The sequence below is a fragment of the Chiloscyllium plagiosum genome, unplaced genomic scaffold, assembly GCF_037043375.1.
Source record: "Chiloscyllium plagiosum isolate Xiang-an unplaced genomic scaffold, Cpla_swu_hap1 HiC_scaffold_240, whole genome shotgun sequence".
Classification (NCBI taxonomy): Eukaryota; Metazoa; Chordata; class Chondrichthyes; order Orectolobiformes; family Hemiscylliidae; genus Chiloscyllium; species Chiloscyllium plagiosum.
The window spans coordinates 93,029-112,078 of record NW_028270379.1 but is presented as its reverse complement, the minus strand read 5'-3'; the positions used below and the strand labels follow the sequence as shown (position 1 = coordinate 112,078).

The window sequence follows — 19,050 nt, the reverse complement described above, 5'->3', positions numbered from 1 at the left end:
TTTGCCTGGTGTGTCCAGGAAGGGATTCCTGACTCATTCTGGAGAGAGGCCGACGGGAGGGGACGCCATATTGGATCCGGTGCTCGGCCACGAACCAGGTCATGTGTCAGATCTCTCGGTGGGAGAACATCGTGGTGATGGTGATCACAGCTTCCTGCCCGTTACCGTACCCATGGGGAAGGATAGGAGCAGACGGTGTGGGAAAGTATTTCATTGGGGGGGGGGTTACAATAGTATTCGGCAGAAACTGGGCCACCGAGACTGGCCAGAGATATTCTCAGGGAAATACCCAGGAGAAACGTGGAGGCTCCTGAGGGAGCCCTTGCTGTGAGCGTTGGACAGGTTCATCTCACTGAGGCAAGTGAGGGGACCTTGGGTGACAAGGGGTGTGGAACATCTGCTCAAGAGGAGGATAGAAGCTGGCTGAAGGCTGACGAGGCAACGATCAGACAGAGTGGTAAACGGTATTCCCTTGGTCAAGAAAGGGAATAGGGATAACCTTGGGAATTACAGACCTGTCAGTCTTACGTCTCTGGTGGGTAAAGGATTGGAGAGGATCCTGAGAGACAGGATTTATGATTATTTGGAAAACTGTTGTTTGATTCGAGCAAGTCAGCATGGCTTTGGGAAGGGCAGGTCATACCTCACACACCTTACTGAGTTCTTTGAGGATGTGACAAAACACAGTGATGAGGGTAGAGCAGTGGATGTGGTGTATATGGATTTTAGCGAGGTGTTCAGTAAGGTTCCCCAGGGTAGGCTGATTCAGAAAGGAAGGAGGCTTGGGATCCAGGGAAATCTGGCTGTCTGGATACAGAATGAGCTGGCCCCAGTGAAGACAGAGGGTGGTGGGAGATGGCAAGTATTCAGCCTGGGGCTCGGTGACCAGTGGGTGTTCCACAGGGATCTGTTCTGGGACCTCTGCTCTTTGTGATGTGTATAAATGACTTGGATGAGGAAGTGGAAGGTGGGGTGGGGGGGGGTTAGTAAGTTTGCCGATGACACGGAGGTTGGTGGAGTTGTGGATAGTGTGAAGGGCTGTTGTAGGTTCCAACGGGACACTGACAGGACGCAGAGCTGGGCTGGGACGTGGCAGATGGAGTTCAACCTGGAAAAGTGTGAAGTGATTCACTTTGGAAGGTGGGATTTGAATGCAAAATACAGGGATAAAGTGATATTGTGCTCAGTTCTGGTCACCTCATTATAGGAAGGATGTGGAAGGTTTAGAGAGGGTGCAGAGGGGATCTCCCAGGATGCTGCCTGGATTGGAGGGTGTGTCTGATGGGGAAAGGTGGAGGGAGCGAGGGCTTTTCCCACTGGGGTGAAGGAGGGTGAGAGGGGACTTCATAGAGGTCTACAAGATGATGAGAGACAGGGACAGAGTGGATAACCAGAGACCTTTCCCCAGGGTGGGAATGTCTATCACCGGGGGGGGGAGGGGCAGAATGTTAAGGTGATTGGAGGAAGGTTTCGGGGTGATGTCAGAGGGAGGGTCTTTACACAGAGAGTGTGGGGGGGGGGGGGGGTGGGGTGGGTGGGATACACTGTCAGCGAGGGGGGAGGAGAGTCAGAGACATTAGGGACATTTAAGCGACTCGTGGATAGGCCCCTGGATGACATTACAATGAAGGGGATGGAGGTTAGTCTGACCATAGAGAAGGATACAAGGCTGGCACAACACCGAGGGCCGAAGGGCCTGCACTGTGCTGTCCTGTTCCATGTTCCCCTCAGACCTACCTCAATGGTGCTGCGAACGCTGGACGGATCTCTCCCAGAGACACTCGTGGCGATGTCTGAAAGGTTTTGCCCATTGTGTATCCAGGTTAATGTCGCCGGGGGAACGGAGTGGACAGAGCAGGAGATGTTGACAGGATTCCCCGGCCATGTGTAGACTTCCTCTGGGGGGAGCTGGAGCAGTTTGGGAGAATCTGAAAGACAGGATGGGGAGACACTCAGGGAGAGAGAGCAGGGACAGACTGGGGATAGGGACCCGGTCTACACTGGGAGACAGAACACGGTCACAACACACCCACCCAGGGGATGGGAGGGAACACACCATCCAGACAGGACCCTCCGACAGTGCCCACTCCCTCAGCACTGACCCTCCGACAGTGCCCACTCCCTCAGCACTGACCCTCCGACAGTGCCCACTCCCTCAGCACTGACCCTCCGACAGTGCCCACTCCCTCAGCACTGACCCCCCGACAGTGCCCGCTCACTCAGCACTGACCCTCCGACAGTGCCCACTCCCTCAGCACTGACCCTCGGACAGTGCCCACTCCCTCAGCACTGACCCTCCGACAGTGCCCGCTCCCTCAGCACTGACCCTCTGACAGTGCCCACTCCCTCAGCACTGACCCTCCGACAGTGCCCACTCCCTCAGCACTGACCCTCCGACAGTGCCCACTCCCTCAGCACTGACCCTCGGACAGTGCCCACTCCCTCAGCACTGACCCTCCGACAGTGCCCGCTCCCTCAGCACTGACCCTCTGACAGTGCCCACTCCCTCAGCACTGACCCTCCGACAGTGCCCCCTCCCTCAGCACTGAGCCTCCGACAGTGCGGCACTCCCTCAGCACTTACCCTCCGACAGTGCCCCCTCCCTCAGCACTGACTCTCCGACAGTGCCCACTCCCTCAGCACTGACCCTCCGTCAGTGCCCCCTCCCTCAGCACTGACGCTCCGACAGTGCCCCCTCCCTCAGCACTGACCCTCCGACAGTGCCCACTCCCTCAGCAATTACCCTCCGACAGTGCCCACTCCCTCAGCACTGACCCTCCGTCAGTGCCCACTCCCTCAGCACTGACCCTCCATCAGTGTGGCACTCCCTCAGCACTGACCCTCCGACAGTGCGGAACTCCCTCAGCACTGACCCTCCGACAGTGCGGAGCTCCCTCAGCACTGACCCTCCGACAGTGCGGAACTCCCTCAGCACTGACCCTCGGACAGTGCCCTCTCCCTCAGCACAGCCCCTCCGACAGTGCCCGCTCCCTCAGCACTGACCCTCTGACAGTGCCCACTCCCTCAGCACTGACCCTCCGACAGTGCGGCACTCCCTCAGCACTGACCCTCCGACAGTGCGGCACTCCCTCAGCACAGACCCTCCGACAGTGCCCACTCCCTCAGCACTGACCCTCGGACAGTGCCCACTCCCTCAGCACTGACCCTCCGACAGTGCCCGCTCCCTCAGCACTGACCCTCTGACAGTGCCCACTCCCTCAGCACTGACCCTCCGACAGTGCCCCCTCCCTCAGCACTGAGCCTCCGACAGTGCGGCACTCCCTCAGCACTGACCCTCCGACAGTGCCCACTCCCTCAGCACTGATCCTCCGTCAGTGCCCCCTCCCTCAGCACTGACCCTCCGACAGTGCCCACTCCCTCAGCACTGACCCTCCGTCAGTGCCCCCTCCCTCAGCACTGACCCTCCGACAGTGCCCCCTCCCTCAGCACTGACCCTCCGACAGTGCCCACTCCCTCAGCAATTACCCTCCGACAGTGCCCACTCCCTCAGCACTGACCCTCCGTCAGTGCCCACTCCCTCAGCACTGACCCTCCGACAGTGCCCTCTCCCTCAGCACTGACCTTCCGACAGTGCGGCACTCCCTCAGCACTGACCCTCCGACAGTGCCCCCTCCCTCAGCACTGACCCTCCGACAGTGCCCACTCCCTCAGCACTGACCCTCTGTCAGTGCCCCCTCCCTCAGCACTGACCCTCCGACTGTGCCCACTCCCTCAGCACTGACCCTCCATCAGTGCCCACTCCCTCAGCACTGACCATCCGTCAGTGCCCACTCCCTCAGCACTGACCATCCGTCAGTGCCCACTCCCTCAGCACTGACCCTGTGCCTGGAAACGGTGAAATCTTACAATTGACAATGACTCTGGTATTGAGTGATTCCTCTTCATTCCTCTCCATAATCCTCCCGACACACTGATAGACCCCCGCGTCTGACATTCTGATGTTCCTGATGACCAGGGAACCATTTGGCAATTTCTGAAAACGCCCTGTGGAGGGGGGGACAGAAAATTGGATATTAAAATATTTATGGTCAGAGCACCATGCACTGTTCCAGTCTCTGTATCCCTCAGTCAGACCCACACTCGGAGCACCGTGCACAGTTCCAGTCTCCGTATCCCTCAGTCAGACCCACACTCGGAGCACCGTGCACAGTTCCAGTCTCCGTATCCCTCAGTCAGACCCACACTCGGAGCACCGTGCACAGTTCCAGTCTCCGTATCCCTCAGTCAGACCCACACTCGGAGCACCGTGCACAGTTCCAGTCTTCGTATCCCTCAGTCAGACCCACACTCGGAGCACCGTGCACAGTTCCAGTCTCCGTATCCCTCAGTCAGACCCACAATCGGAGCACTGTGCACAGTTCCAGTCTCCGTATCCCTCAGTCAGACCCACACTCGGAGCACCGTGCACAGTTCCAGTCTCCGTATCCCTCAGTCAGACCCACAATCGGAGCACTGTGCACAGTTCCAGTCTCCGTATGCCTCAGTCAGACCCACACTCGGAGCACCGTGCACAGTTCCAGTCTTCGTATCCCTCAGTCAGACCCACACTCGGAGCACCGTGCACAGTTCCAGTCTCCGTATCCCTCAGTCAGACCCACAATCGGAGCACTGAGCACAGTTCCGGTCTCTGTATCCCTCAGTTAGACCCACACTCGGAGCACCGTGCACAGTTCCAGTCTCCGTATCCCTCAGTCAGACCCACACTCGGAGCACCGTGCACAGTTCCAGTCTCCGTATCCCTCAGTCAGACCCACACTCGGAGCACTGTGCACAGTTCCAGTCTCCGTATCCCTCAGTTAGACCCACACTCGGAGCACCGTGCACAGTTCCAGTTTCCGTATCCCTCAGTTAGACCCACACTTGGAGCACCATCCACAGTTCCAGTCTCCGTATCCCTCGGTCAGACCCACACTCGGAGCACCGTGCACAGTTCCAGTCTCCGTATCCCTCAGTCAGACCCACACTCAGAGCACCGTGCACAGTTTCAGTCTCCGTATCCCTCAGTCAGACCCACACTCAGAGCACTGTGCACAGTTCCAGTCTCCGTATCCCTCAGTCAGACCCACACTCAGAGCACCGTGCACAGTTTCGGTCTCCGTATCCCTCAGTCAGTCCCACACTCGGAGCACTGTGCACAGTTCCAGTCTCCTTATCCCTCAGTTAAACTCACACTCGGAGCACCGTGCACAGTTCCAGTCTCCGTATCCCTCAGTCAGACCCACACTCGGAGCACCGTGCACAGTTCCAGTCTCCGTATTCCTCAGTCAGACCCACACTCGGAGCACTGTGTACAGTTCCAGTCTCCGTATCCCTCAGTCAGACCCACACTCGGAGCACCGTGCACAGTTCCAGTCTCCGTATCCCTCAGTCAGACCCACACTCGGAGCACCGTGTACAGTTCCAGTCTCCGTATTCCTCAGTTAGACCCACACTCGGAGCACCGTGCACAGTTCCTGTCTCCGTACCCCTCAGTCAGACCCACACTCGGAGCACCGTGCACAGTTCCAGTCTCTGTATCCCTCAGTCAGACCCACACTCGGAGCACCGTGTACAGTTCCAGTCTCCGTATCCCTCAGTCAGACCCACACTCGGAGCACCGTGTACAGTTCCAGTCTCCGTATCCCTCAGTTAGACCCACACTCGGAGCACTGTGCACAGTTCCAGTCTCCGTATCCCTCAGTCAGACCCACACTCGGAGCACCGTGCACAGTTCCAGTCTCCGTATCCCTCAGTCAGACCCACACTCGGAGCACCGTGCACAGTTCCAGTTTCTGTATCCCTCAGTCAGACCCACACTCGGAGCACTGTGCACAGTTCCAGTCTCCGTATCCCTCAGTCAGACCCACACTCGGAGCACCATGCACAGTTCCAGTCTCTGTATTCCCTCAGTCAGACCCACACTGGGAGCACGGTGCACAGTTCCGGTCTCCGTATCCCTCAGTTAGACCCACACTCGGAGCACCGTGCACAGTTCCAGTCTCCGTATCCCTCAGTTAGACCCACACTCGGAGCACCGTGCACAGTTCCAGTCTCCGTATCCCTCAATTAGACCCATACTGGGAGCACCGTTCCCATGCTGTCCTGGTGGAAGCTTACAGACTGTGAGGGTCTGAGCAAGACATTCCCGAATCACTCACCCTGCGCAGTCTGGAGCACGTCCAACGAATCCCGGATCCAGGTGACTGTGGGCTGAGGGATTCCTGTCACCGTACACCTCAGAACACCATCCGTCCCCTCATCAAACTCCCGAACAGGATCAACGTTGGAAACAGACACATGTGCTGTGGGAGAAAAGGATGGACAGGAACATTTACTGGAGAGGTCACACTGTCACCCCCCTGAGGGAGCAGCTCCCAGCGCTCAGTGAGTGGGAGAAACCATCACTCCCCCTGAACACAGACAGCACTTGGCAGCACAGACTGGAACCCCTGACAGAGAGAAATCACCGCGGTGAACATCACTGAGGGAGGGCCGCAATGTCACAGGGACAGGACTGAGGGAGGGCCGCACTGTCACAGGGTCAGGACTGAGGGAGGGCCGCACTGTCATAGGGTCAGGACTGAGAGAGGGCCGCACTGTCACAGGGACAGGACTGAGGGAGGGAGACACTGTCATAGGGACAGGACTGAGGGAGGGTCGCACTGTCACAGGGTCAGGGCTGAGGGAGGGAGACACTGTCACAGGGACAGGACTGAGGGAGGGCCGCACTGTCATAGGGTCAGGACTGAGGGAGGGCCGCACTGTCACAGAGACAGGACTGAGGGAGGGAGACACTGTCACAGGGACAGGACTGAGGGAGGGAGGCACTGTCACAGGGACAGGACTGAGGGAGGGCCGCACTGTCACAGGGACAGGACTGAGGGAGGGCCGCACTGTCACAGGGACAGGACTGAGGGAGGGAGGCACTGTCACAGGGACAGGACTGAGGGAGGGAGGTACTGTCACAGGGACAGGACTGAGGGAGGGGGGCACTGTCACAGGGACAGGACTGAGGGAGGGCCGCACTGTCACAGGGACAGGACTGAGGGAGGGAGGCACTGTCACAGGGACAGGACTGAGGGAGGGCCGCACTGTCACAGGGACAGGACTGAGGGAGGGCCGCACTGTCACAGGGTCAGGACTGAGAGAGGGCCGCACTGTCACAGGGACAGGACTGAGGGAGGGAGGCACTGTCACAGGGACAGGACTGAGGGAGGGTCGCACTGTCACAGGGTCAGGGCTGAGGGAGGGAGACACTGTCACAGGGACAGGACTGAGGGAGGGCCGCACTGTCATAGGGTCAGGACTGAGGGAGGGCCGCACTGTCACAGAGACAGGACTGAGGGAGGGAGACACTGTCACAGGGACAGGACTGAGGGAGGGAGGCACTGTCACAGGGACAGGACTGAGGGAGGGCCGCACTGTCACAGGGACAGGACTGAGGGAGGGCCGCACTGTCACAGGGACAGGACTGAGGGAGGGAGGCACTGTCACAGGGACAGGACTGAGGGAGGGAGACACTGTCACAGGGACAGGACTGAGGGAGGGCCGCACTGTCACAGGGACAGGACTGAGGGAGGGCCGCACTGTCACAGGCACAGGACTGAGGGAGGGAGGCACTGTCACAGGGACAGGACTGAGGGAGGGAGGCACTGTCACAGGGACAGGACTGAGGGAGGGAGGCATTGTCACAGGGACAAGACTGAGGGAGGGAGACACTGTCACAGGGTCAGGACTGAGGGAGGGAGACACTGTCACAGGGTCAGGACTGAGGGAGGGAGGCACTGTCACAGGGTCAGGACTGAGGGAGGGCCGCACTGTCACAGGGTCAGGACTGAGGGAGGGCCGCACTGTCACAGGGACAGGACTGAGGGAGGACGACACTGTCACAGGGACAGGACTGAGGGAGGGAGACACTGTCACAGAAACAGGACTGAGGGAGGGAGGCACTGTCACAGGGTCAGGACTGAGGGAGGGAGGCACTGTCACAGGGTCAGGATGAGGGAGGGAGGCACTGTCACAGGGTCAGGACTGAGGGAGGGAGGCACTGTCACAGGGTCAGGACTGAGGGAGGGCCGCACTGTCACAGGGGCAGGACTGAGGGAGGGCCGCACTGTCACAGGGACAGGACTGAGGGAGGGAGGGCCGCACTGTCACAGAAACAGGACTGAGGGAGGGAGGCACTGTCACAGGGTCAGGACTGAGGGAGGGAGGCACTGTCACAGGGTCAGGACTGAGGGAGGGAGGCACTGTCACAGGGACAGGACTGAGGGAGGGCCGCACTGTCACAGGGACAGGACAGAGGGAGGGAGGCACTGTCACAGGGACAGGACTGAGGGAGGGCCGCACTGTCACAGGGTCAGGACTGAGGGAGGGAGACACTTTCACAGGGACAGGACTGAGGGAGGGAGGCACTGTCACAGGGACAGGACTGAGGGAGGGAGGCACTGTCACAGGGACAGGACTGAGGGAGGGCCGCACTGTCACAGGGACAGGACTGAGGGAGGGAGGCACTGTCACAGGGACAGGACTGAGGGAGGGAGGCACTGTCACAGGGACAGGACTGAGGGAGGGCCGCACTGTCACAGGGACAGGACTGAGGGAGGGCCGCACTGTCACAGGGACAGGACTGAGGGAGGGAGGCACTGTCACAGGGACAGCACTGAGGGAGGGAGGCACTGTCACAGGGACAGGACTGAGGGAGGGCCGCACTGTCACAGGGTCAGGACTGAGGGAGGGAGACACTGTCACAGGGACAGGACTGAGGGAGGGAGGCACTGTCACAGGGCAGGACTGAGGGAGGGAGGCACTGTCACAGGGTCAGGACTGAGGGAGGGCCGCACTGTCACAGGGAGAGGTCTGAGGGAGGGAGGGACTGTCACAGGGACAGGACTGAGGGAGGGAGGCAGTGTCACAGGGTCAGGACTGAGGGAGGGCCGCACTGTCACAGGGACAGGACTGAGGGAGGGAGGCACTGTCACAGGGTCAGGACTGAGGGAGGGAGACACTGTCACAGGGACAGGACTGAGGGAGGGAGGCACTGTCACAGGGTCAGGACTGAGGGAGGGAGACACTGTCACAGGGACAGGACTGAGGGAGGGCCGCACTGTCACAGGGACAGGACTGAGGGAGGGCCGCACTGTCACAGGGACAGGACTGAGGGAGGGAGGCACTGTCACAGGGACAGGACTGAGGGAGGGCCGCACTGTCACAGGGACAGGACTGAGGGAGGGAGGCACTGTCAGAGGGTCAGGACTGAGGGAGGGCCGCACTGTCACAGGGTCAGGACTGAGGGAGGGCCGCACTGTCACAGGGACAGGACTGAGGGAGGGAGGCACTGTCACAGGGACAGGACTGAGGGAGGGAGGCACTGTCACAGGGTCAGGACTGAGGGAGGGAGGCACTGTCACAGGGACAGGACTGAGGGAGGGATGCACTGTCACAGGGACAGGACTGAGGGAGGGCCGCACTGTCACAGGGTCAGGACTGAGGGAGGGAGGCACTGTCACAGGGACAGGACTGAGGGAGGGAGGCACTGTCACAGGGACAGGACTGAGGGAGGGAGGCACTGTCACAGGGACAGGACTGAGGGAGGGCCGCACTGTCACAGGGACAGGACAGAGGGAGGGCCGCACTGTCACAGGGTCAGGACTGAGGGAGGGAGGCACTGTCACAGGGACAGGACTGAGGGAGGGAGGCACTGTCACAGGGACAGGACTGAGGGACGGAGGCACTGTCACAGGGGCAGGACTGAGGGAGGGCCGCACTGTCACAGGGACAGGACTGAGGGAGGGATGGCCGCACTGTCACAGGGTCAGGACTGAGGGAGGGCCGCACTGTCACAGGGGCAGGACTGAGGGAGGGCCGCACTGTCACAGGGTCAGGACTGAGGGAGGGCCGCACTGTCACAGGGACAGGACTGAGGGAGGGAGGCACTGTCACAGGGACAGGACTGAGGGAGGGAGGCACTGTCACAGGGACAGGACTGAGGGAGGGAGACACTGTCACAGGGACAGGACTGAGGGAGGGAGGCACTGTCACAGGGTCAGGACTGAGGGAGGGAGGCACTGTCACAGGGTCAGGACTGAGGGAGGGAGACACTGTCACAGGGTCAGGACTGAGGGAGGGAGACACTGTCACAGGGACAGGACTGAGGGAGGGAGGCACTGTCACAGGGACAGGACTGAGGGAGGGAGGCACTGTCACAGGGACAGGACTGAGGGAGGGAGGCACTGTCACAGGGACAGGACTGAGGGAGGGAGGCACTGTCACAGGGACAGGACTGAGGGAGGGAGGCACTGTCACAGGGACAGGACTGAGGGAGGGAGGCACTGTCACAGGGTCAGGACTGAGGGAGGGAGACACTGTCACAGGGTCAGGACTGAGGGAGGGAGACACTGTCACAGGGACAGGACTGAGGGAGGGAGGCACTGTCACAGGGACAGGACTGAGGGAGGGAGGCACTGTCACAGGGACAGGACCGAGGGAGGGAGGCACTGTCACAGGGACAGGACTGAGGGAGGGAGGCACTGTCACAGGGACAGGACTGAGGGAGGGCCGCACTGTCACAGGGACAGGACTGAGGGAGGGAGGCACTGTCACAGGGTCAGGACTGAGGGAGGGAGGCACTGTCACAGGGACAGGACTGAGGGAGGGAGGCACTGTCACAGGGACAGGACTGAGGGAGGGAGGCACTGTCACAGGGACAGGACTGAGGGAGGGAGGCACTGTCACAGGGTCAGGACTGAGGGAGGGGGGCACTGTCACAGGGACAGGACTGAGGGAGGGGGGCACTGTCACAGGGACAGGACTGAGGGAGGGAGACACTGTCACAGGGTCAGGACTGAGGGAGGGAGACACTGTCACAGGGACAGGACTGAGGGAGGGCCGCACTGTCACAGGGTCAGGACTGAGGGAGGGAGACACTGTCACAGGGACAGGACTGAGGGAGGGAGACACTGTCACAGGGACAGGACAGAGGGAGGGCCGCACTGTCACAGGGTCAGGACTGAGGGAGGGCCGCACTGTCACAGGGACAGGACTGAGGGAGGGCCGCACTGTCACAGGGTCAGGACTGAGGGAGGGCCGCACTGTCACAGGGTCAGGATTGACGGAGGGAGGCACTGTCACAGGGACAGGACTGAGGGAGGGCCGCACCTTCACAGGGTCAGGACTGAGGGAGGGAGGCACTGTCACAGGGACAGGACTGAGGGAGGGCCGCACTGTCACAGGGTCAGGACTGAGGGAGGGAGGCACTGTCATAGGGTCAGGACTGAGGGAGGGAGGCACTGTCACAGGGACAGGACTGAGGGAGGGAGGCACTGTCACAGGGTCAGGACTGAGGGAGGGAGACACTGTCACAGGGTCAGGACTGAGGGAGGGAGACACTGTCACAGGGACAGGACAGAGGGAGGGCCGCACTGTCACAGGGACAGGACTGAGGGAGGGCCGCACTGTCACAGGGTCAGGATTGACGGAGGGAGACACTGTCACAGGGTCAGGACTGAGGGAGGGAGACACTGTCACAGGGACAGGACCGAGGGAGGGAGGCACTGTCACAGGGTCAGGACTGAGGGAGGGAGGCACTGTCATAGGGTCAGGACTGAGGGAGGGAGGCACTGTCACAGGGACAGGACTGAGGGAGGGAGACACTGTCACAGGGTCAGGACTGAGGGAGGGAGACACTGTCACAGGGACAGGACTGAGGGAGGGAGGCACTGTCACAGGGTCAGGACTGAGGGAGGGAGACACTGTCACAGGGTCAGGACTGAGGGAGGGAGACACTGTCACAGGGTCAGGACTGAGGGAGGGAGGCACTGTCACAGGGACAGGACAGAGGGAGGGCCGCACTGTCACAGGGACAGGACTGAGGGAGGGCCGCACTGTCACAGGGTCAGGATTGACGGAGGGAGACACTGTCACAGGGTCAGGACTGAGGGAGGGCCGCACTGTCACAGGGACAGGACTGAGGGAGGGCGGCACTGTCACAGGGACAGGACTGAGGGAGGGAGGCACTGTCACAGGGTCAGGACTGAGGGAGGGAGACACTGTCACAGGGTCAGGACTGAGGGAGGGAGACACTGTCACAGGGACAGGACTGAGGGAGGGCCGCACTGTCACAGGGACAGGACTGAGGGAGGGCCGCACTGTCACAGGGTCAGGATTGACGGAGGGAGACACTGTCATAGGGTCAGGACTGAGGGAGGGAGGCACTGTCATAGGGACAGGACTGAGGGAGGGAGGCACTGTCACAGGGTCAGGACTGAGGGAGGGAGGCACTGTCACAGGGTCAGGACTGAGAGAGGGCCGCACTGTCACAGGGACAGGACTGAGGGAGGGAGGCACTGTCACAGGGACAGGACTGAGGGAGGGTCGCACTGTCACAGGGTCAGGGCTGAGGGAGGGAGACACTGTCACAGGGACAGGACTGAGGGAGGGCCGCACTGTCATAGGGTCAGGACTGAGGGAGGGCCGCACTGTCACAGAGACAGGACTGAGGGAGGGAGACACTGTCACAGGGACAGGACTGAGGGAGGGAGGCACTGTCACAGGGACAGGACTGAGGGAGGGCCGCACTGTCACAGGGACAGGACTGAGGGAGGGCCGCACTGTCACAGGGACAGGACTGAGGGAGGGAGGCACTGTCACAGGGACAGGACTGAGGGAGGGAGGCACTGTCACAGGGACAGGACTGAGGGAGGGCCGCACTGTCACAGGGACAGGACTGAGGGAGGGCCGCACTGTCACAGGCACAGGATTGAGGGAGGGAGGCACTGTCACAGGGACAGGACTGAGGGAGGGAGGCACTGTCACAGGGACAGGACTGAGGGAGGGAGGCATTGTCACAGGGACAAGACTGAGGGAGGGAGACACTGTCACAGGGTCAGGACTGAGGGAGGGAGGCACTGTCACAGGGTCAGGACTGAGGGAGGGCCGCACTGTCACAGGGTCAGGACTGAGGGAGGGCCGCACTGTCACAGGGTCAGGACTGAGGGAGGGCCGCACTGTCACAGGGACAGGACTGAGGGAGGACGACACTGTCACAGGGACAGGACTGAGGGAGGGAGACACTGTCACAGAAACAGGACTGAGGGAGGGAGGCACTGTCACAGGGTCAGGACTGAGGGAGGGAGGCACTGTCACAGGGTCAGGATGAGGGAGGGAGGCACTGTCACAGGGTCAGGACTGAGGGAGGGAGGCACTGTCACAGGGTCAGGACTGAGGGAGGGCCGCACTGTCACAGGGGCAGGACTGAGGGAGGGCCGCACTGTCACAGGGACAGGACTGAGGGAGGGAGGGCCGCACTGTCACAGAAACAGGACTGAGGGAGGGAGGCACTGTCACAGGGTCAGGACTGAGGGAGGGAGGCACTGTCACAGGGTCAGGACTGAGGGAGGGAGGCACTGTCACAGGGACAGGACTGAGGGAGGGCCGCACTGTCACAGGGACAGGACAGAGGGAGGGAGGCACTGTCACAGGGACAGGACTGAGGGAGGGCCGCACTGTCACAGGGTCAGGACTGAGGGAGGGAGACACTTTCACAGGGACAGGACTGAGGGAGGGAGGCACTGTCACAGGGACAGGACTGAGGGAGGGAGGCACTGTCACAGGGACAGGACTGAGGGAGGGCCGCACTGTCACAGGGACAGGACTGAGGGAGGGAGGCACTGTCACAGGGACAGGACTGAGGGAGGGAGGCACTGTCACAGGGACAGGACTGAGGGAGGGCCGCACTGTCACAGGGACAGGACTGAGGGAGGGCCGCACTGTCACAGGGACAGGACTGAGGGAGGGAGGCACTGTCACAGGGACAGGACTGAGGGAGGGAGGCACTGTCACAGGGACAGGACTGAGGGAGGGCCGCACTGTCACAGGGTCAGGACTGAGGGAGGGAGACACTGTCACAGGGACAGGACTGAGGGAGGGAGGCACTGTCACAGGGCAGGACTGAGGGAGGGAGGCACTGTCACAGGGTCAGGACTGAGGGAGGGCCGCACTGTCACAGGGAGAGGACTGAGGGAGGGAGGGACTGTCACAGGGACAGGACTGAGGGAGGGAGGCAGTGTCACAGGGACAGGACTGAGGGAGGGCCGCACTGTCACAGGGACAGGACTGAGGGAGGGCCGCACTGTCACAGGGACAGGACTGAGGGAGGGAGGCACTGTCACAGGGACAGGACTGAGGGAGGGCCGCACTGTCACAGGGACAGGACTGAGGGAGGGAGGCACTGTCAGAGGGTCAGGACTGAGGGAGGGCCGCACTGTCACAGGGTCAGGACTGAGGGAGGGCCGCACTGTCACAGGGACAGGACTGAGGGAGGGAGGCACTGTCACAGGGACAGGACTGAGGGAGGGAGGCACTGTCACAGGGTCAGGACTGAGGGAGGGAGGCACTGTCACAGGGACAGGACTGAGGGAGGGATGCACTGTCACAGGGACAGGACTGAGGGAGGGCCGCACTGTCACAGGGTCAGGACTGAGGGAGGGAGGCACTGTCACAGGGACAGGACTGAGGGAGGGAGGCACTGTCACAGGGACAGGACTGAGGGAGGGCCGCACTGTCACAGGGACAGGACAGAGGGAGGGCCGCACTGTCACAGGGTCAGGACTGAGGGAGGGAGGCACTGTCACAGGGACAGGACTGAGGGAGGGAGGCACTGTCACAGGGACAGGACTGAGGGACGGAGGCACTGTCACAGGGGCAGGACTGAGGGAGGGCCGCACTGTCACAGGGACAGGACTGAGGGAGGGATGGCCGCACTGTCACAGGGTCAGGACTGAGGGAGGGCCGCACTGTCACAGGGGCAGGACTGAGGGAGGGCCGCACTGTCACAGGGTCAGGACTGAGGGAGGGCCGCACTGTCACAGGGACAGGACTGAGGGAGGGAGGCACTGTCACAGGGACAGGACTGAGGGAGGGAGGCACTGTCACAGGGACAGGACTGAGGGAGGGAGACACTGTCACAGGGACAGGACTGAGGGAGGGAGGCACTGTGACAGGGTCAGGACTGAGGGAGGGAGGCACTGTCACAGGGTCAGGACTGAGGGAGGGAGACACTGTCACAGGGTCAGGACTGAGGGAGGGAGACACTGTCACAGGGACAGGACTGAGGGAGGGAGACACTGTCACAGGGACAGGACTGAGGGAGGGCCGCACTGTCACAGGGACAGGACTGAGGGAGGGCCGCACTGTCACAGGGACAGGACTGAGGGAGGGAGACACTGTCACAGGGACAGGACAGAGGGAGGGCCGCACTGTCACAGGGACAGGACTGAGGGAGGGCCGCACTGTCACAGGGTCAGGATTGACGGAGGGAGACACTGTCACAGGGTCAGGACTGAGGGAGGGAGACACTGTCACAGGGACAGGACCGAGGGAGGGAGGCACTGTCACAGGGTCAGGACCGAGGGAGGGAGGCACTGTCATAGGGTCAGGACTGAGGGAGGGAGGCACTGACACAGGGACAGGACTGAGGGAGGGAGGCACTGTCACAGGGTCAGGACTGAGGGAGGGAGACACTGTCACAGGGTCAGGACTGAGGGAGGGAGGCACTGTCACAGGGTCAGGACTGAGGGAGGGAGACACTGTCACAGGGTCAGGACTGAGGGAGGGAGACACTGTCACAGGGTCAGGACTGAGGGAGGGAGGCACTGTCACAGGGACAGGACAGAGGGAGGGCCGCACTGTCACAGGGACAGGACTGAGGGAGGGCCGCACTGTCACAGGGTCAGGATTGACGGAGGGAGACACTGTCACAGGGTCAGGACTGAGGGAGGGAGGCACTGTCACAGGGACAGGACTGAGGGAGGGAGGCACTGTCACAGGGTCAGGACTGAGGGAGGGAGGCACTGTCACAGGGTCAGGACTGAGAGAGGGCCGCACTGTCACAGGGACAGGACTGAGGGAGGGAGGCACTGTCACAGGGACAGGACTGAGGGAGGGTCGCACTGTCACAGGGTCAGGGCTGAGGGAGGGAGACACTGTCACAGGGACAGGACTGAGGGAGGGCCGCACTGTCATAGGGTCAGGACTGAGGGAGGGCCGCACTGTCACAGAGACAGGACTGAGGGAGGGAGACACTGTCACAGGGACAGGACTGAGGGAGGGAGGCACTGTCACAGGGACAGGACTGAGGGAGGGCCGCACTGTCACAGGGACAGGACTGAGGGAGGGCCGCACTGTCACAGGGACAGGACTGAGGGAGGGAGGCACTGTCACAGGGACAGGACTGAGGGAGGGAGGCACTGTCACAGGGACAGGACTGAGGGAGGGCCGCACTGTCACAGGGACAGGACTGAGGGAGGGCCGCACTGTCACAGGCACAGGACTGAGGGAGGGAGGCACTGTCACAGGGACAGGACTGAGGGAGGGAGGCACTGTCACAGGGACAGGACTGAGGGAGGGAGGCATTGTCACAGGGACAAGACTGAGGGAGGGAGACACTGTCACAGGGTCAGGACTGAGGGAGGGAGGCACTGTCACAGGGTCAGGACTGAGGGAGGACCGCACTGTCACAGGGTCAGGACTGAGGGAGGGCCGCACTGTCACAGGGTCAGGACTGAGGGAGGGCCGCACTGTCACAGGGACAGGACTGAGGGAGGACGACACTGTCACAGGGACAGGACTGAGGGAGGGAGACACTGTCACAGAAACAGGACTGAGGGAGGGAGGCACTGTCACAGGGTCAGGACTGAGGGAGGGAGGCACTGTCACAGGGTCAGGATGAGGGAGGGAGGCACTGTCACAGGGTCAGGACTGAGGGAGGGAGGCACTGTCACAGGGTCAGGACTGAGGGAGGGCCGCACTGTCACAGGGGCAGGACTGAGGGAGGGCCGCACTGTCACAGGGACAGGACTGAGGGAGGGAGGGCCGCACTGTCACAGAAACAGGACTGAGGGAGGGAGGCACTGTCACAGGGTCAGGACTGAGGGAGGGAGGCACTGTCACAGGGTCAGGACTGAGGGAGGGAGGCACTGTCACAGGGACAGGACTGAGGGAGGGCCGCACTGTCACAGGGACAGGACAGAGGGAGGGAGGCACTGTCACAGGGACAGGACTGAGGGAGGGCCGCACTGTCACAGGGTCAGGACTGAGGGAGGGAGACACTTTCACAGGGACAGGACTGAGGGAGGGAGGCACTGTCACAGGGACAGGACTGAGGGAGGGAGGCACTGTCACAGGGACAGGACTGAGGGAGGGCCGCACTGTCACAGGGACAGGACTGAGGGAGGGAGGCACTGTCACAGGGACAGGACTGAGGGAGGGAGGCACTGTCACAGGGACAGGACTGAGGGAGGGCCGCACTGTCACAGGGACAGGACTGAGGGAGGGCCGCACTGTCACAGGGACAGGACTGAGGGAGGGAGGCACTGTCACAGGGACAGGACTGAGGGAGGGAGGCACTGTCACAGGGACAGGACTGAGGGAGGGCCGCACTGTCACAGGGTCAGGACTGAGGGAGGGAGACACTGTCACAGGGACAGGACTGAGGGAGGGAGGCACTGTCACAGGGCAGGACTGAGGGAGGGAGGCACTGTCACAGGGTCAGGACTGAGGGAGGGCCGCACTGTCACAGGGAGAGGACTGAGGGAGGGAGGGACTGTCACAGGGACAGGACTGAGGGAGGGAGGCAGTGTCACAGGGACAGGACTGAGGGAGGGCCGCACTGTCACAGGGACAGGACTGAGGGAGGGCCGCACTGTCACAGGGACAGGACTGAGGGAGGGAGGCACTGTCACAGGGACAGGACTGAGGGAGGGCCGCACTGTCACAGGGACAGGACTGAGGGAGGGAGGCACTGTCAGAGGGTCAGGACTGAGGGAGGGCCGCACTGTCACAGGGTCAGGACTGAGGGAGGGCCGCACTGTCACAGGGACAGGACTGAGGGAGGGAGGCACTGTCACAGGGACAGGACTGAGGGAGGGAGGCACTGTCACAGGGTCAGGACTGAGGGAGGGAGGCACTGTCACAGGGACAGGACTGAGGGAGGGATGCACTGTCACAGGGACAGGACTGAGGGAGGGCCGCACTGTCACAGGGTCAGGACTGAGGGAGGGAGGCACTGTCACAGGGACAGGACTGAGGGAGGGAGGCACTGTCACAGGGACAGGACTGAGGGAGGGAGGCACTGTCACAGGGACAGGACTGAGGGAGGGCCGCACTGTCACAGGGACAGGACAGAGGGAGGGCCGCACTGTCACAGGGTCAGGACTGAGGGAGGGAGGCACTGTCACAGGGACAGGACTGAGGGAGGGAGGCACTGTCACAGGGACAGGACTGAGGGACGGAGGCACTGTCACAGGGGCAGGACTGAGGGAGGGCCGCACTGTCACAGGGACAGGACTGAGGGAGGGATGGCCGCACTGTCACAGGGTCAGGACTGAGGGAGGGCCGCACTGTCACAGGGGCAGGACTGAGGGAGGGCCGCACTGTCACAGGGTCAGGACTGAGGGAGGGCCGCACTGTCACAGGGACAGGACTGAGGGAGGGAGGCACTGTCACAGGGACAGGACTGAGGGAGGGAGGCACTGTCACAGGGACAGGACTGAGGGAGGGAGACACTGTCACAGGGACAGGACTGAGGGAGGGAGGCACTGTCACAGGGTCAGGACTGAGGGAGGGAGGCACTGTCACAGGGTCAGGACTGAGGGAGGGAGACACTGTCACAGGGTCAGGACTGAGGGAGGGAGACACTGTCACAGGGACAGGACTGAGGGAGGGAGGCACTGTCACAGGGACAGGACTGAGGGAGGGAGGCACTGTCACAGGGACAGGACTGAGGGAGGGAGGCACTGTCACAGGGACAGGACTGAGGGAGGGAGGCACTGTCACAGGGTCAGGACTGAGGGAGGGAGACACTGTCACAGGGTCAGGACTGAGGGAGGGAGACACTGTCACAGGGACAGGACTGAGGGAGGGAGGCACTGTCACAGGGACAGGACTGAGGGAGGGAGGCACTGTCACAGGGACAGGACTGAGGGAGGGAGGCACTGTCACAGGGACAGGACTGAGGGAGGGAGGCACTGTCACAGGGTCAGGACTGAGGGAGGG

At 61.9% G+C, this 19,050-nt stretch overlaps 1 protein-coding gene across 1 annotated transcript in view; it reads right to left on the bottom strand.

Moving 5' to 3' along the window:
- Positions 1–1,737: 1,737 nt before the first annotated feature.
- Positions 1,738–19,050, bottom strand: part of LOC148133639 (neural cell adhesion molecule 2-like) — a gene marked incomplete at both ends in the record, with an annotated part of 72,917 nt that continues 55,604 nt past the window's right edge. Inside the window, 3 exons of the mRNA XM_087985773.1 lie at positions 1,738–1,928; positions 3,868–4,005; positions 6,159–6,302. Of these exons, the coding sequence (XP_087841899.1) occupies positions 1,738–1,928; positions 3,868–4,005; positions 6,159–6,302 (473 nt within the window). The remainder of the gene's footprint in view (positions 1,929–3,867; positions 4,006–6,158; positions 6,303–19,050) is intronic.